The sequence below is a fragment of the Branchiostoma floridae genome, chromosome 5 (assembly GCF_000003815.2).
Source record: "Branchiostoma floridae strain S238N-H82 chromosome 5, Bfl_VNyyK, whole genome shotgun sequence".
Classification (NCBI taxonomy): domain Eukaryota; kingdom Metazoa; phylum Chordata; class Leptocardii; order Amphioxiformes; family Branchiostomatidae; genus Branchiostoma; species Branchiostoma floridae.
This window is the reverse complement of record NC_049983.1, coordinates 27,675,071-27,687,539: the sequence shown is the minus strand read 5'-3', so window position 1 is coordinate 27,687,539 and position 12,469 is coordinate 27,675,071. Positions and strand designations below refer to the sequence as shown.

Sequence of the window (12,469 nt, the reverse complement as noted above, 5' to 3'; positions counted from 1 at the left end):
TTGCCCCATATCTCTTTATTATGTTTAGACTATGCAATGCGGACATCCATCACAGACACGGACGGTCTCACCCTGCACCGTCAACGTAGTCGTCGCTACCCGGCGAAGACCCTTCCTGACCTTGATTTTGCGGATGACATTGCTCTTCTTGAAGACTCCATCGAATTTGCACAAGACCTTCTTCACAGAGTCGAAGTAGTATGTTAAACTATTAGACTGTACCTCAAAGCATCAAAACTAAATTCATTCAGTTAAGTTCCACATCTATAGAGCAGCTCGATGCCTCTGATTGGTCCGCAATCGAGAAGGTTACTAGTATTGACTTTAAATTTCTGGAGGTTACACTGATGTGAAACACGACAGAGGTTAATAATTGTCAAGCATGGAGTGCACAAAATTTGGAAATCACACATCAGAAAAGAAACAAAACTTGAGTATTTCAAACTTGTATTAATATCTTAATTTTACTTTATGGCTGTGAGTCTTGGACAATGAATACTTGGTTCCTTCACCAGGATGTTACATTTAACAAACCTTCGTGGGAACACACAACAAACAAAGAACTGTACCTCAGTCTTCTATCCATCTCAACTGAAGTCAGGCGACGCCGGTCAAGCCTTGCTGGACATGTTACTCGACATGGGAATCCAGCCGGTAAGCTGCTCTTTTGGTTCTTGTTCTTGTTCGGTTACTGGATAACACCCCTAGTTTGTGTTGGGGCAAACCATCCAGGGTGTAGTGTTGCCGTTTATTGGCCGTTCCTCAGGTGTTGCAACACCTCCTCCTTAAACTTAACGGGATTAGCTTGAAGGGTGGTTGAATATGGTAGAGTATTCCAATCGATAGTGGTTCTTGGGAAATATGAATATTTGAGACAGTCTTTATTAGTCTTAATGGGTTTGTATGAGTTTGAGTGATTATGTCTAGATTGCCTTCGGTTCGGCTGCAAGTAGTAATCGACCGGCAGGGCTAGGAGATTTTGTCTAGATTTCTGGAGAATGGTAAGTCTGTTGGCTGTTCTGTTTGTCCCCAGAAGCAAACAGGAGAAGAGGCCATCCACACCTTACGCTAAAGAACTCTACACACACAGAACCAGAGACAGGGCTATAATGACCTATGTGATAGGGACCTAACTGTAATGATGAATGATACATCGCACTGGAAGCGGAACTTTTTTAATGCTTCAGCTCGAAAGAGTATGAATTGGTACGTAAGTATGTAAGTAAAGGAGTGTTCTAATCCGAGTCTAGCTCTGATGTCGTCATTTGTGCTACACGATCTCGGAGTGCAATACCGAGAAACGTCTTTAGGTATCTCAATTCGAAAACTTATAAGAGAAGCTCATCTGACCTTTCCAGGGTTAGGTTCCATGTTACACAAGCATATCTGGCAATTGGGAGTGCCTGGCAAAGGCGCATCTCAGAACATCTACTGATATCCTTGCGGTTCCCCACTGGATTTCGTAGTCTACCAAAATGCGGAGGCGGCAAAGAGCGATCCTTTTCTTCACGTCGTTTTGGTACCAGGCACAACACTTCCGAAGAAGACTTACTCAGAGACTTCCACAACTATTACAGTAACCTCTATGGAAAAGATTTCTTGATCTTTACCAGAGATGACTTTTCACTTCCAGCATTTCACTTTCGAGCCCCATTTCTTACATACGACTTCGAGCTCACTTGTCGAGAACTGAAACTTACTGAATATAGCTGCTATAAGTATAGCGTCATTATGCAAAGTCTAGGACTGTAGCAAAAATAAAGTACAGAGAATATTGGACTTATTCCTCAGCCAACGGAGATCTAGCACACTAGTCATCTCTCAGTAAGACATCCGGACCCGCAAAGCTCCAGCTTTTAAAACATTTTATTCAGTCTGCCAAACTGGTTACGAAACATGTGTTTCGTGCGTACTGCATAGAAACCACCTGTACTTGTAACCTTCCAGTTCCAGTGTATAAATTGCCTTGCCCTTGGTACCTATCCAGTGCAACCGTCCTTGTACAGTGTGCCCTATGCGTACAGGTCGTTGCGCCCTGACCCTGATTGACCCCTTACAACATGACTTCATCCATTGTTCAAAATCAAATGTCACAAAGGTTGCGTATACACCTACGAAAAAAATTATAAAAATAGACTTGTTTAAAATGTTGACCTCTCCTTTGCTGTTTTTCTTGCCCTGGCCTCTCAGCATCTTGTGGGGTTTCCGTACACAACGTTAACCAGCCAATAAAATGGATGAAATGAATGACCATAGGCCAAAAAAAACATGGCACATTCCTCACTCGATCCATATCGCACCTTTTCCAGCCAAATACAATGTCCTTCGCCTCTCAGAACACATACTGGGGTATTGCTGTCTGCCTGTCCGAATACACACAGGTTGTTATCCGTCAAGTTTTTCGCCGGGGCGAGGAAGGACGCTTCAGGATCTAGACGTGACGTAGGGCCAGCACGCAGCAGAATGATGTCATGCGCGAATCTCTAATATATGAGGGAAGTGACGTCATACTTTTGGCGCCAATCATTTTGCACGTCAAATAATGTGCACTTTGGGTGTGCTGGACCAATATTAAAAAAACAGGCAAATCCCAGTGATCATGAAACTGGACGTTTCGAAGGTAAATTGTGCATTGTTAGGAAATATTTACAATTTTTGTGGATGCCCCAAAATAGCTGTCTTTCCTCATTGCTATGGCAGCTAGTTAGTTGCTGGGGGATCATCACATGACTGAATAATGCCTACAAAGCTTTAGGAACTGCACAGTCAGAACAAGCATTAATGAACATAGCGTAAGATTCAGACAGAAACCAACACATCAGCCAAGTTGTTCTCGATTTCTGAAGATTTATTAAGGACTGTGCCTGTGGATCACAACTGTAACTCTGGAACAGTCAGATAAAACTTCTACACTCTGCACAACATATAGATCTTCCACACTGGGATATGGGGTAAGAGATAGAGGTACGTTTTTTCTTTTTCAATTTACAAACACAAGTTTGTTTTCATAACAACCACCCTTTTCACAGCAGAACCCATACCTGCATATTTCTGCTTTGTATGCAATAATCAGTACACAATCAGTATATCTTTGTGGCATCAAACAACCATCAATATGACTTACAAATAGGAAAGTCTCTGACCGGAACATCATGTCTAGTGTGGCAAAGTGTCACATTTGTCAGAAACAAGTTTTGTGCTCCAGATGACAGTAGCAGAGGCCTTTCCAGGCACAACAGAAAAACAACCTTTTTCTTACCCAGAAACATTGTTCTATACAGACTGGATCACCAGGCACCATGTTACATGACAGATATGTTGTTGAAAAGTCATTTAAAGTCAGATACATTATTGTTGAACAGTCATTTAAGGCCAGATATACTTTTGATTCCCCAGAGTTGTATGGCTTTTAGGCGCTCGGTCAAATAGGGTTACACAAGGCTCAATTTTCCTGAGTATTGTACATTTTAGTTGCAGCCATTAAAGCCAGAGAGGAATTTGAGCAAACCTTTGGAACCAAATTGTTAATTCTAAGTACCATAAATCTTAGGATGTATAGGATTAATCATGGATATTTTACTGAGGTGCCATACACTATGGTTTATAACTGTAACACTAACAGACTTGATAACGCTCAGACTATCATCTTATGTGCAGACTGCAGTGTCCTGTAGTGTTCTAGCTGAAAGGGTCGTTGTCATGGTTGCCAGTGATGCAGACACGCTATTGGTGCACGTGGGGTCAGGGGTCAGTGGTGAGCTTCTGCAGCGCCTGGAGGGGTGACTCCCTGCAGCTGAGGGGGGGGGGATAAAATGAAGTTAGGACAAATAACATGGAGACAAAAAGGAGTTCTTTTCACAGCTAAAGATCAGTTGTCTACCTAAGCCTTTTACAACATTCTAAGTATATAATTCTTTTATCTTATCTATGTTTTAAGTCCTCTACTGAAAACAAAAGCATGCATAAAACAAGATGTTCATTTCAAGTGTTGGAGAGTGGTACCAGAAACCAACTTGTCCGCACTCGCAGCACTGTGTGCACATGCCTGTGTGCATGTGTTTGTGTGCATGTGTTTGTGCGCGTGCCTGTGTGTGTGTTTGAAAGAGTGGTACCTGAAACCAGTGTCCTACTCACAGCACTGAGTGCACGTGCCTGTGTTTGTGTGTGTGCACATGCCTGTGTGCATGTGTTTGTGTGTGTGCACGTCCCTGTGTGCATGTGTTTGTGTGTGTGCACGTCCCTGTGTGCATGTGTTTGTGCACGTGCCTGTGTGTATGTGTTTGTGTGTGTGTGCACGTCCCTGTGTGCATGTGTTTGTGTGTGTGTGCGTGCCTGTGCGCGTGCCTGTGTGTGTGCATGTGTGCTTCAGAATGAGAGGGAGAGACTGGTACCTGAAACCAGTGTCCGCACTCACAGCGCTGTGTGTGCGTGCCTGTGTGCATGTGTTTGTGTGTGTGAGCGTGCCCATGCGTGTGTTTGAGAGGGAGAGAGTGGTACCTGAAACCAGTGTCCGCACTCACAGCGCTGTGTGTGTGTTTGTGCTTGCCTCTGTGTAGGGATGCGTACCTAAACCCATGTTTAGGTTCATGTCTGGATTCGAATCCAGAGATATCAATTTGCGCAACACTACGTTTGTAGCTTTCATCATTATGCAACGAAAAACGAAGTTTCATTACAGTGGTATGTACCAAAGTGCTGTATTTTGTCATAGAAAAAAATAATATCAGAGGCAATAAAAATGATGACGTCATCAATTTGGCCCAAAAAAAATCAGATTTAGAATTCTCTAATGCCCATCTATTAACATTCGTTACGGCTCCATTCTTTCTTAATTTATTAATAAGAAAACAGTGGAAGGTCAAAATGCCAATTTAGCCAACCGAGATACCTTAAGTTGGTCTAGAACAAAAAGGATATATGTGAGCGCTACATTTTTTACAAGTCCGGAACCAAATCATTTGGGTATCGTTTTTTTTACCTAAACGTAAACGTAAAAGTTCGGATTCGGTCCAGCGTACTGGTACGCATCCCTACCTCTGTGTGTGCGCGTGTGTCTGTCTGTGCGTATGTTTGTGAGGGAGAGAGAGTGGTACCTGAAACCAGTGTCCGCGCTCACAGCGCTGTGTGTGTGTGTGTGTGTTTGTGTGGGTGTTTGCCAGTGTGTATGTGTGTGTGCATGTTTGCCAGTGTGTGTGTGTGTGTGCATGTTTGCCAGTGTGTGTGTGTGTGTGCATGTTTGCCAGTGTGTGTGTGTGTGTGTGTGTGTGTGTGTGTTTGAGAATGAGAATGAGAGAGTGGTACCTGAAACCAGTGTCTGCACTCACAGCGCTGTTTGTGTGTGTATGCCCGCATGCGTGCCTGTGTGTATGTGTGTGTGTGTATCCGCGCATGCGTGCTTGTGTGTGTGCATGTGTGTTTGAGAATGAGAGAGTGGTACCTGAAACCAGTGTCCGCACTCACAGCGCTGTGTCTGTGTGTGTGCAGGTGTGCGTGTCTGTGTGTGTGCAGGTGTGCGTGCCTGTGTGTGTGCATGTGTGTTTGAGAATGTGAGAGTGGTACCTGAAACCAGTGTGCGCACTCACAGCGCTGTGTGTGTGTGTGTGTGTGTATGAGCGCATGCGTGCCTGTGTGTGTGCATGTGTGCTTGAGAATGAGAGAGTGGTACCTGAAACCAGTGTCCGCACTCACAGCGCTGGGCCTCCCCCTTCTCTAGCCACATCCACTGGATGTATGTGGCGTCCTCTTCACCTGCAGCACAACAAATAAACAAACTGTTTCAAACATCAGCACAACAAATAAACAAGCGGTTTCAATTATCAGCACAACAAATAAACTAGCGGTTTCAGATATCAGCACAACAAACAAGTTGTTTCAAATATTAATGTTGGAATAGTTCGATGCTTACAGACTTATGTTGGAATAGTTCGATACTTACAGATTTATGATGGAATAGTTCGATACTTACAGACACAGCCGACAAGGCGGCGCTCGTAAATGGACGGCACCATACATGGACTGTCTCTTGTGCCGGGAGGGGTTGTGTTGATTTCCATACTAAAAGGGTCCTGCGTGTTTCAGGGATGTGTACATGATCAGCAGACATCTATGAATCATACACCGGTCAGAATCATTTCACTCACACACAGAACACACACACACCTCTCCAGGCCTTGCTGAAAATCTATCCTAACCATAGTCTCCGCCCCAGCCCAATAACACAGTGCAAATCCTACACTAACCTGTGATCTATTACATACTTTCATCCCAGTCGTTCCATCTTCAAATTAACTTACTAGTATTTGCTTTTTGCTTCCACCTAATAATGATCATGATTACCTTTAAAGTAAGACCTCAAACTGCCTCATGATAAGGAAATCTGGTGCTTACCGCAATGCCAGCTTTCTTTGCGTCCAACTCTCTCTTCTCTAGACCCGTGGCCTGTTCTTCATCGGTCGGGACTCCTGGAAGAAACAAAGAAAAGGAAACACATGTTTAAGCTTGGTTTAACTTAAATTAAGTACTGGTAGTTCCTAAACACGGGGGGACTTTTTATTCTAAGTACAAATGTCAAGCCAAGTTTGCATCAACATCTGCTCAGTAAGGTAAGATTGTACTGCATACTGGTCCGCATCGCCTGGAACCTATCCTCCCAGTAAATATGACATACTGCAGGGTAGTGCAGGTAAAACTGGTGTTGACCAAGCATTTTGGACATCTACCTGCACCGGTCCATGTATATTGTATGGATATAATGTTGAACTAATGTCTTCAGAGTTTCAAGTTAGATGCATTAGTTTTGTCATTCGTATACTCCACTTTTCCGGTGGAGTGGCACAGGTTTGTGAAACTGTAGCCGGTGTAACTACCATAATGCACCAGCTTTTGAATCCGTATCTATTAGTATTAAGCGGGTATACCTGCCCTTCAGCATAACACACCAGCTTTTGAATCCGAATCTACAAAGCTGGTATACCTGCCCTGCAGCGTAACACACCATCTTTTTTTAGTCCTGTCCTTGAGCGTAACACACCACCTGGAGCTTTTGTACTTGTATCCATATCTATAATGACTATGTACTATAATGTAGCCAGTAAGACCACCCCTCAGTGTAAACTAACACACCAGCTTCTGTATCTATGGAGCCAGTATAACAGCCCTTCGGGGCATACAGTGCCGCAGTAGTTGACTATATTACACTGAATGGCCTGTCACATCTAACATTCGCACATCTGTCTGCAAGTGTTCTTAAGTTTAAAACAAGCTTATCCTGTCCATAGGGCAGAGAAATCCTTATTGACAGGCTAGCCTTCGTCTTACAGGATGACCTCCTTCACATATTGCACATGATTAGCACAGATCCAGGGTTGGACACGTCCACCAGTCCGATTTTCCAGGGTAAGTGAAACTTAAGTGCTGATTGGGCAAGCCCATGTCCGACCTCAGTGAGATTTTGATACTATTTTCTTTTCACAGTCATGACATCAAGCATTAGTCAACGCAGAAAAATAGAGCCTATAATAAAAGAATTCCATTGCTGATAGTGAAAAAACAGAGAAAAATGCAATCTAAATTTCAGGCAAGTGAAAATTTGGGTCGGGCCTGATAGGACAAGTGACTCTTAGAAAACTTGTCCAACCCTGTGATCGATGTCAAGTTGGGCCTTGGGGTATTGTTGTCATAACTGGACAGTCACAACTGTGAAACCGCATAGGAGTCGGTAGTTGGCACTTTAAGGGATGTCACACAAATTATAGTAATTATATGTTGCCATAACTGTGACAAAGTTGAACGACCACTTCCCAACAATTCTTCTGGCCGCTGTGTGCTGTGGGGATGATAATTATCATCGTTCACGCAGTGTCACTATTACCTATGATTTCAGCTGTCCCTACCATGAGCTCTGGTGGAGAGTTATACTTCAGTGTGTCAGATCTAAATCATGTCAACAAATATAAGGGACGCGATGGTGGATGATTTCAACTTATAGATCGTGACTTTGACCGCTATACAGGGACACAATATACTGTTATAAAACTGACACCAAACAGCTAATTTATGACCCACCAATAACTCTCCTGCCAATAAATGCATTGTCCTGAGCTTTACTGCAGAAAAGAAGTCCATAAAAACAACTATTTTACGGCTAACAGTCAGTTTCAAGCGAGGATTGACAAAACGCCGGTATGAGTAACGATCAATCCAAGATGGAGACATGCCGCCATGACGGCGGGGGCAGCCTTCACGTGAGCACAGATTTGCAGGTTGTAACAGCGTTTAGCGACAAAATGCTGCACTAGAAATCCTCCCTACCTCCGACTGCCATGTTTCTGACGCCAGTTGCGGCTGGAGGGACCACCGCGCGGCGGACAGAAGAGAAAATCTGACGACAAAGCAACCTTGAGGCCATCTTGGAGCAGAGAACTGAACAAGGTCACAACTCCCGACATGCACCGCGCAGATAGGGGTCAATACAGGTCAACACCGCAGCAAAACCTTATGTTTGACAGTGATGCTTCTTTTATGAAGGATTGTTTCACTTAAGGTTGCTATAAAGTACCAAATAAATAAAAATGTTTAATTTGGCATAAGACACCGTTTTATGATCGATTTGGGACAGTGTTGCGGATCGATATATTTCCCAACTTTCTAGTGACAAGGAACTTACCTATGGTTTATGGCATTACAACTAGACTGTTAACATGGCAGCGTTAACATGAAAGGTTCAAGATCAACGTAAGGGAAAGATTGAGGTTTATGATAAAGGATTTTTTACTCTACTCTACTCTTCTCAAGGCTGAAAGCGAAAGGAAAGTTGATGTGTTAACGTTCTGACACATGTCAAAATAAATTATTTTATTTGTTACCTCGTAAAGTCAAGTCAAGTCAAGTCAAAAAGTTGAGGACAGATATCGATAGTCATATTGCTATACATGTACTTAGTATTCTCAAGGAGCTTTTATATTTTATTAGACTAACAGTTAAAACAAGAGTTTGGAGACCTCATACCCCCATGAAATATTCTGATTATGCAAATGACTTGCACATCTGCATAATTTATGCTTTATCATGTACACCTTTAACCAACTTACACATGTCACAATGTTGACAATCCAATCATTTACTACATGTTCTTATATGGATTAGGACGCTTTCACATCAATTTATCATGCAAATTAGGCATCATTTGCATAATTGGTATCTGCTTATCTTCCACCTACCACAAACTACATATGTTACAGGTATTTGAGTCATATCATGAAAAAACTGTAAATATAATTTTCATCATCAAGTATGCAAATTAAGTCCAAATTTGCATAATTTGAACCTCATTATGCACATCCCTGCCAAAGATACGTGCATGTTAAATATCATGGAAATCCAACATTCCTATACTCCGTTATGCTCCTTAGAAGATTTCGACAAAATTGTCCCTGCAGTTCCAGAGAAAGCCGCTAGGGAGGCAAAACATACATCACTTCTTCCTTACATCACAAGCTATCTGTCACCAAAAAATCAAGACCATGGCATGTACAGGTCAAAAGATAAAAAAAAAATCAAAGTTCTGCTGCAGTACCAAGGTCACACACTAGGGGGCCCAAAATCGACCCTGACCTTTGTCTTCCCGACCCCTACCCACATACCAAATATCATTACAATCCATCAAGCGGTTCTTGAGTTATGCTGACCACAAATATCCGGAAACACAAACACACAGACAGACACACCCAAAACTATACCTCCATTTTTTCATGGAGGTAATAATGTCAGCATGCTGCATGAAGATATCAAAGCATATTGGCATAAACTTTATCAGTACATTGTATAATGTTATTTGTAATAAGGCCACAGCAAGTAAATTTTATGGATGACATCCTCTGCAGACTGCAAAAATAGTGCGATAGGGCGGGAAAAAAACAAGATGGGTGAAAAAAAACAAGATGGCTACATATTCAAAAATACGCACCATAAAGTTGTGATGAATGTTGTAACAAGAATTAAAGGGACAAAACATGGTATCAGAGCCAACAAGGCATTCATTCCTGTATTCAAGACATGTTCTGGTGTGGTAAAAGTGACACTAGCGTGGTAGACTGGCATCACCAACAAAGTTGGTAACCACACTCATGGCTTCCATATTGGTGTCACTTTTACAACTATCCAATAAGTTTCATTCATACAACTATAGCCCTGGGTACCTCGCAAGTGTCACTTCTACAAGTACAATTATTAGGCTACAATACAACATATTTGGTCATTTTGGTACTTTATCGTCATGTTGACCATCCCTGCAGAAGAAAAAATTTCTTGTTTTTTTTTTTCTTGCTATGGCCTAATGATAAGATACCCAACCTGGCTTAGCTAATCTCATCCTCATGCTCGATGACCGAGCTCTATGGTAGCATCCAGTATCAGCCTCTGCCTGTCACTCTTGATACAGTATCAGCCTCTGCCTATCACTCCTGATAGTTTTTTTTTTTTTTTTTGGGTTTCTCCTGTCGATTGGACAGATGAGGAGGCAGACAGGCTATTTGCAATTCCTTCTCCACCCTCTCGTCTACTGGAGCACTAAGTCTCACAGGGGCAACTGTATGCAACGTGTGAGGCGGCTCCAGCAGATGCAGCTTTGTTGTTCGGAGTATCCGTCTCCTAGGAGGACTTCCGACCAAGGATGTAAGGGGTTCCTCCTACCCCCGACTCGTGTGTCATGGCGGGTGCCGCTCATGCCCGAACATGCCCCTAAGGCTTGTCTCGGCCACATAGCTCGACCAAGCCACACAAGGCCACTAGATACTCATTTACACCTGAGTTAAGTGAGGAAAGTCGTGTAAAGTGCCTTTCCCAAGGGCACAAGATCGGTAACACAGCAGGCGGATTCGAACCCGCAACCTCTCGGTCACGGGCCGAAGAAACTGCCACTGCGCTACACGGTCCCACTCACTCCTGGCAGGTCACTGGCTGGGTTGGGGATTAGCAATTACTATGCCTGTCAATCAGCTATTTTGGCTGAGTGCCATATGATGGGGCTATGAATGGGGGGCTCTGAGTAGCCTGACGTGATAGCCAGGCCAGGTAGCCTGGTCTGGTAGACAGCCCAGCCTTTTAAGCGAACCCCAAATTTGATCTATTCAGCAAACATGTACGTGTTATGTTGCAGCAAATTTGATCTACTCAGCAAACATGTACGTGTGTTGTGTTGCAGCTAATTTGATCTACTCAGCAAACATGTACGTGTTGTGTTGCAGCAAATTTGATCTACTCAGCAAACATGTCTGTGTTGTGATGCAGCAAATCTGATCTACTCAGCAAACATGTACGTGTTCTGTTGCAGCAAATTTGATCTACTCAGCAAANGAGATAATGATAACGACGTGAAAATAAATAAGGAATGAAGTAACAGAGTGAACGTGCAGCTGGTTTACAAACTTAGGAATAATCAAATAAGACGACCTGTCTGTTGGATGATCTTGAATACAACATCAAATAAAAGACAATTTTGTCAAGTTTGGGAGTTTGAATCACGGATATTGTATATAGCTAACGCGGCATACGTTACGCATACAGATAAGTATGTAGTTTTCGATGATAGGCTATTTTTTTTACATTTATTGCTTGTAGATCTTCTGGGGAGTCGGCCTCGTAGAGAAACTGGATTTCTGTTGCCGGCTCCCCTCAGATTGTACCTGATCTGTGAAGTTTTAATAAGTAAATAAGAGAAGCGGTCCTTATGACGTTAAGCTTTACGTGGTCTACTTGTACTTTTCGTCCAAAATACCGTCGAGAATTTCCCTGGTATTCGCTCGAAACCATCGTCTTTTGAATCCATATCCCTAAATACCGGTGCTTAAAAAACAACGGCTATAAGTTACCCCACGGATAAAGATTTAGAATCTTTACACAAACAACTGACTTTCACTCGATACTGTGGCTATTCGGTACGGATTTCTCCGGTAATAAGAGTTTCTGTATCAGATCTTCTGCCGTTTTGTGTCCAATTCTGATATCCTTAAATACCGGTGTTAGGTTACCCCTCAGATAAAGGTATACATACAGCCCACTTTCGCTCAGTACTGCTGCTGTTAAAGGCAGATTTCTATGATGTTTCTCCGGTAATAAGAGTTTCTGTATCAGATCTTCTGCCGGTTTGTGTCCAATTCTGATATCCCTAAATACCGGTGTTAGGTTACCCCTCAGATAAAGGTCTAGATGTGTTACACTTAGCTCGATACCGCAGGTATTCGGTACGGATTTCTATGGTTATAAGAGTTTGTGTATCAGACATTCTGCCATTCCCTGTCCAATATTGATATCCCAAGATACAATCAATCAATCAATCAATCAATCATTCGTAGGCATCATAGTCTGGTGCCATAGTGGCTACAGACATGGAAAGTACCGGTGTAAAAAAAACGGATATAAGTTACCCCTCAGATAAAGGTTACCCAGCAAAACGCCCGGCCGTAAGATTAGC

General features: G+C 42.8%; 1 protein-coding gene and 1 long non-coding RNA gene across 2 annotated transcripts; both read right to left on the bottom strand.

The window, feature by feature from the left end:
- Positions 1–2,833: 2,833 nt before the first annotated feature.
- LOC118415811 (cytochrome c oxidase subunit 5B, mitochondrial-like) lies at positions 2,834–8,495 on the bottom strand. The gene is made up of 5 exons (XM_035820640.1): positions 8,311–8,495; positions 6,388–6,461; positions 5,966–6,065; positions 5,666–5,748; positions 2,834–3,793 (listed from the first exon to the last, which is right to left on the bottom strand). The coding sequence occupies exons 1-5, from the start codon at positions 8,405–8,407 to the stop codon at positions 3,749–3,751; spliced, it is 399 nt and encodes a 132-aa protein (XP_035676533.1). The 5' UTR covers positions 8,408–8,495; the 3' UTR covers positions 2,834–3,748.
- Positions 6,463–8,303, bottom strand: LOC118415812. Its single transcript, XR_004831145.1, has 2 exons — positions 6,974–8,303; positions 6,463–6,917 (listed from the first exon to the last, which is right to left on the bottom strand). It is a non-coding gene; the product is annotated as an uncharacterized LOC118415812 (long non-coding RNA).
- Positions 8,496–12,469: the final 3,974 nt, after the last annotated feature.

What these genes read in the sequence shown, in the direction of transcription:
- LOC118415811 (XM_035820640.1), bottom strand. Translation starts at nt 8,407, where the DNA reads ATGGCCTCAAGGTTGCTTTGTCGTCAGATTTTCTCTTCTGTCCGCCGC. An exon ending in CAGAAACATGGCAGTCGGAG is followed by an intron (nt 6,462 to 8,310) that starts GTAGGGAGGATT and finishes TGTTTCTTCCAG; the next exon opens with GAGTCCCGACCGATGAAGAA. An exon ending in CAAAGAAAGCTGGCATTGCG is followed by an intron (nt 6,066 to 6,387) that starts GTAAGCACCAGA and finishes TGAAACACGCAG; the next exon opens with GACCCTTTTAGTATGGAAAT.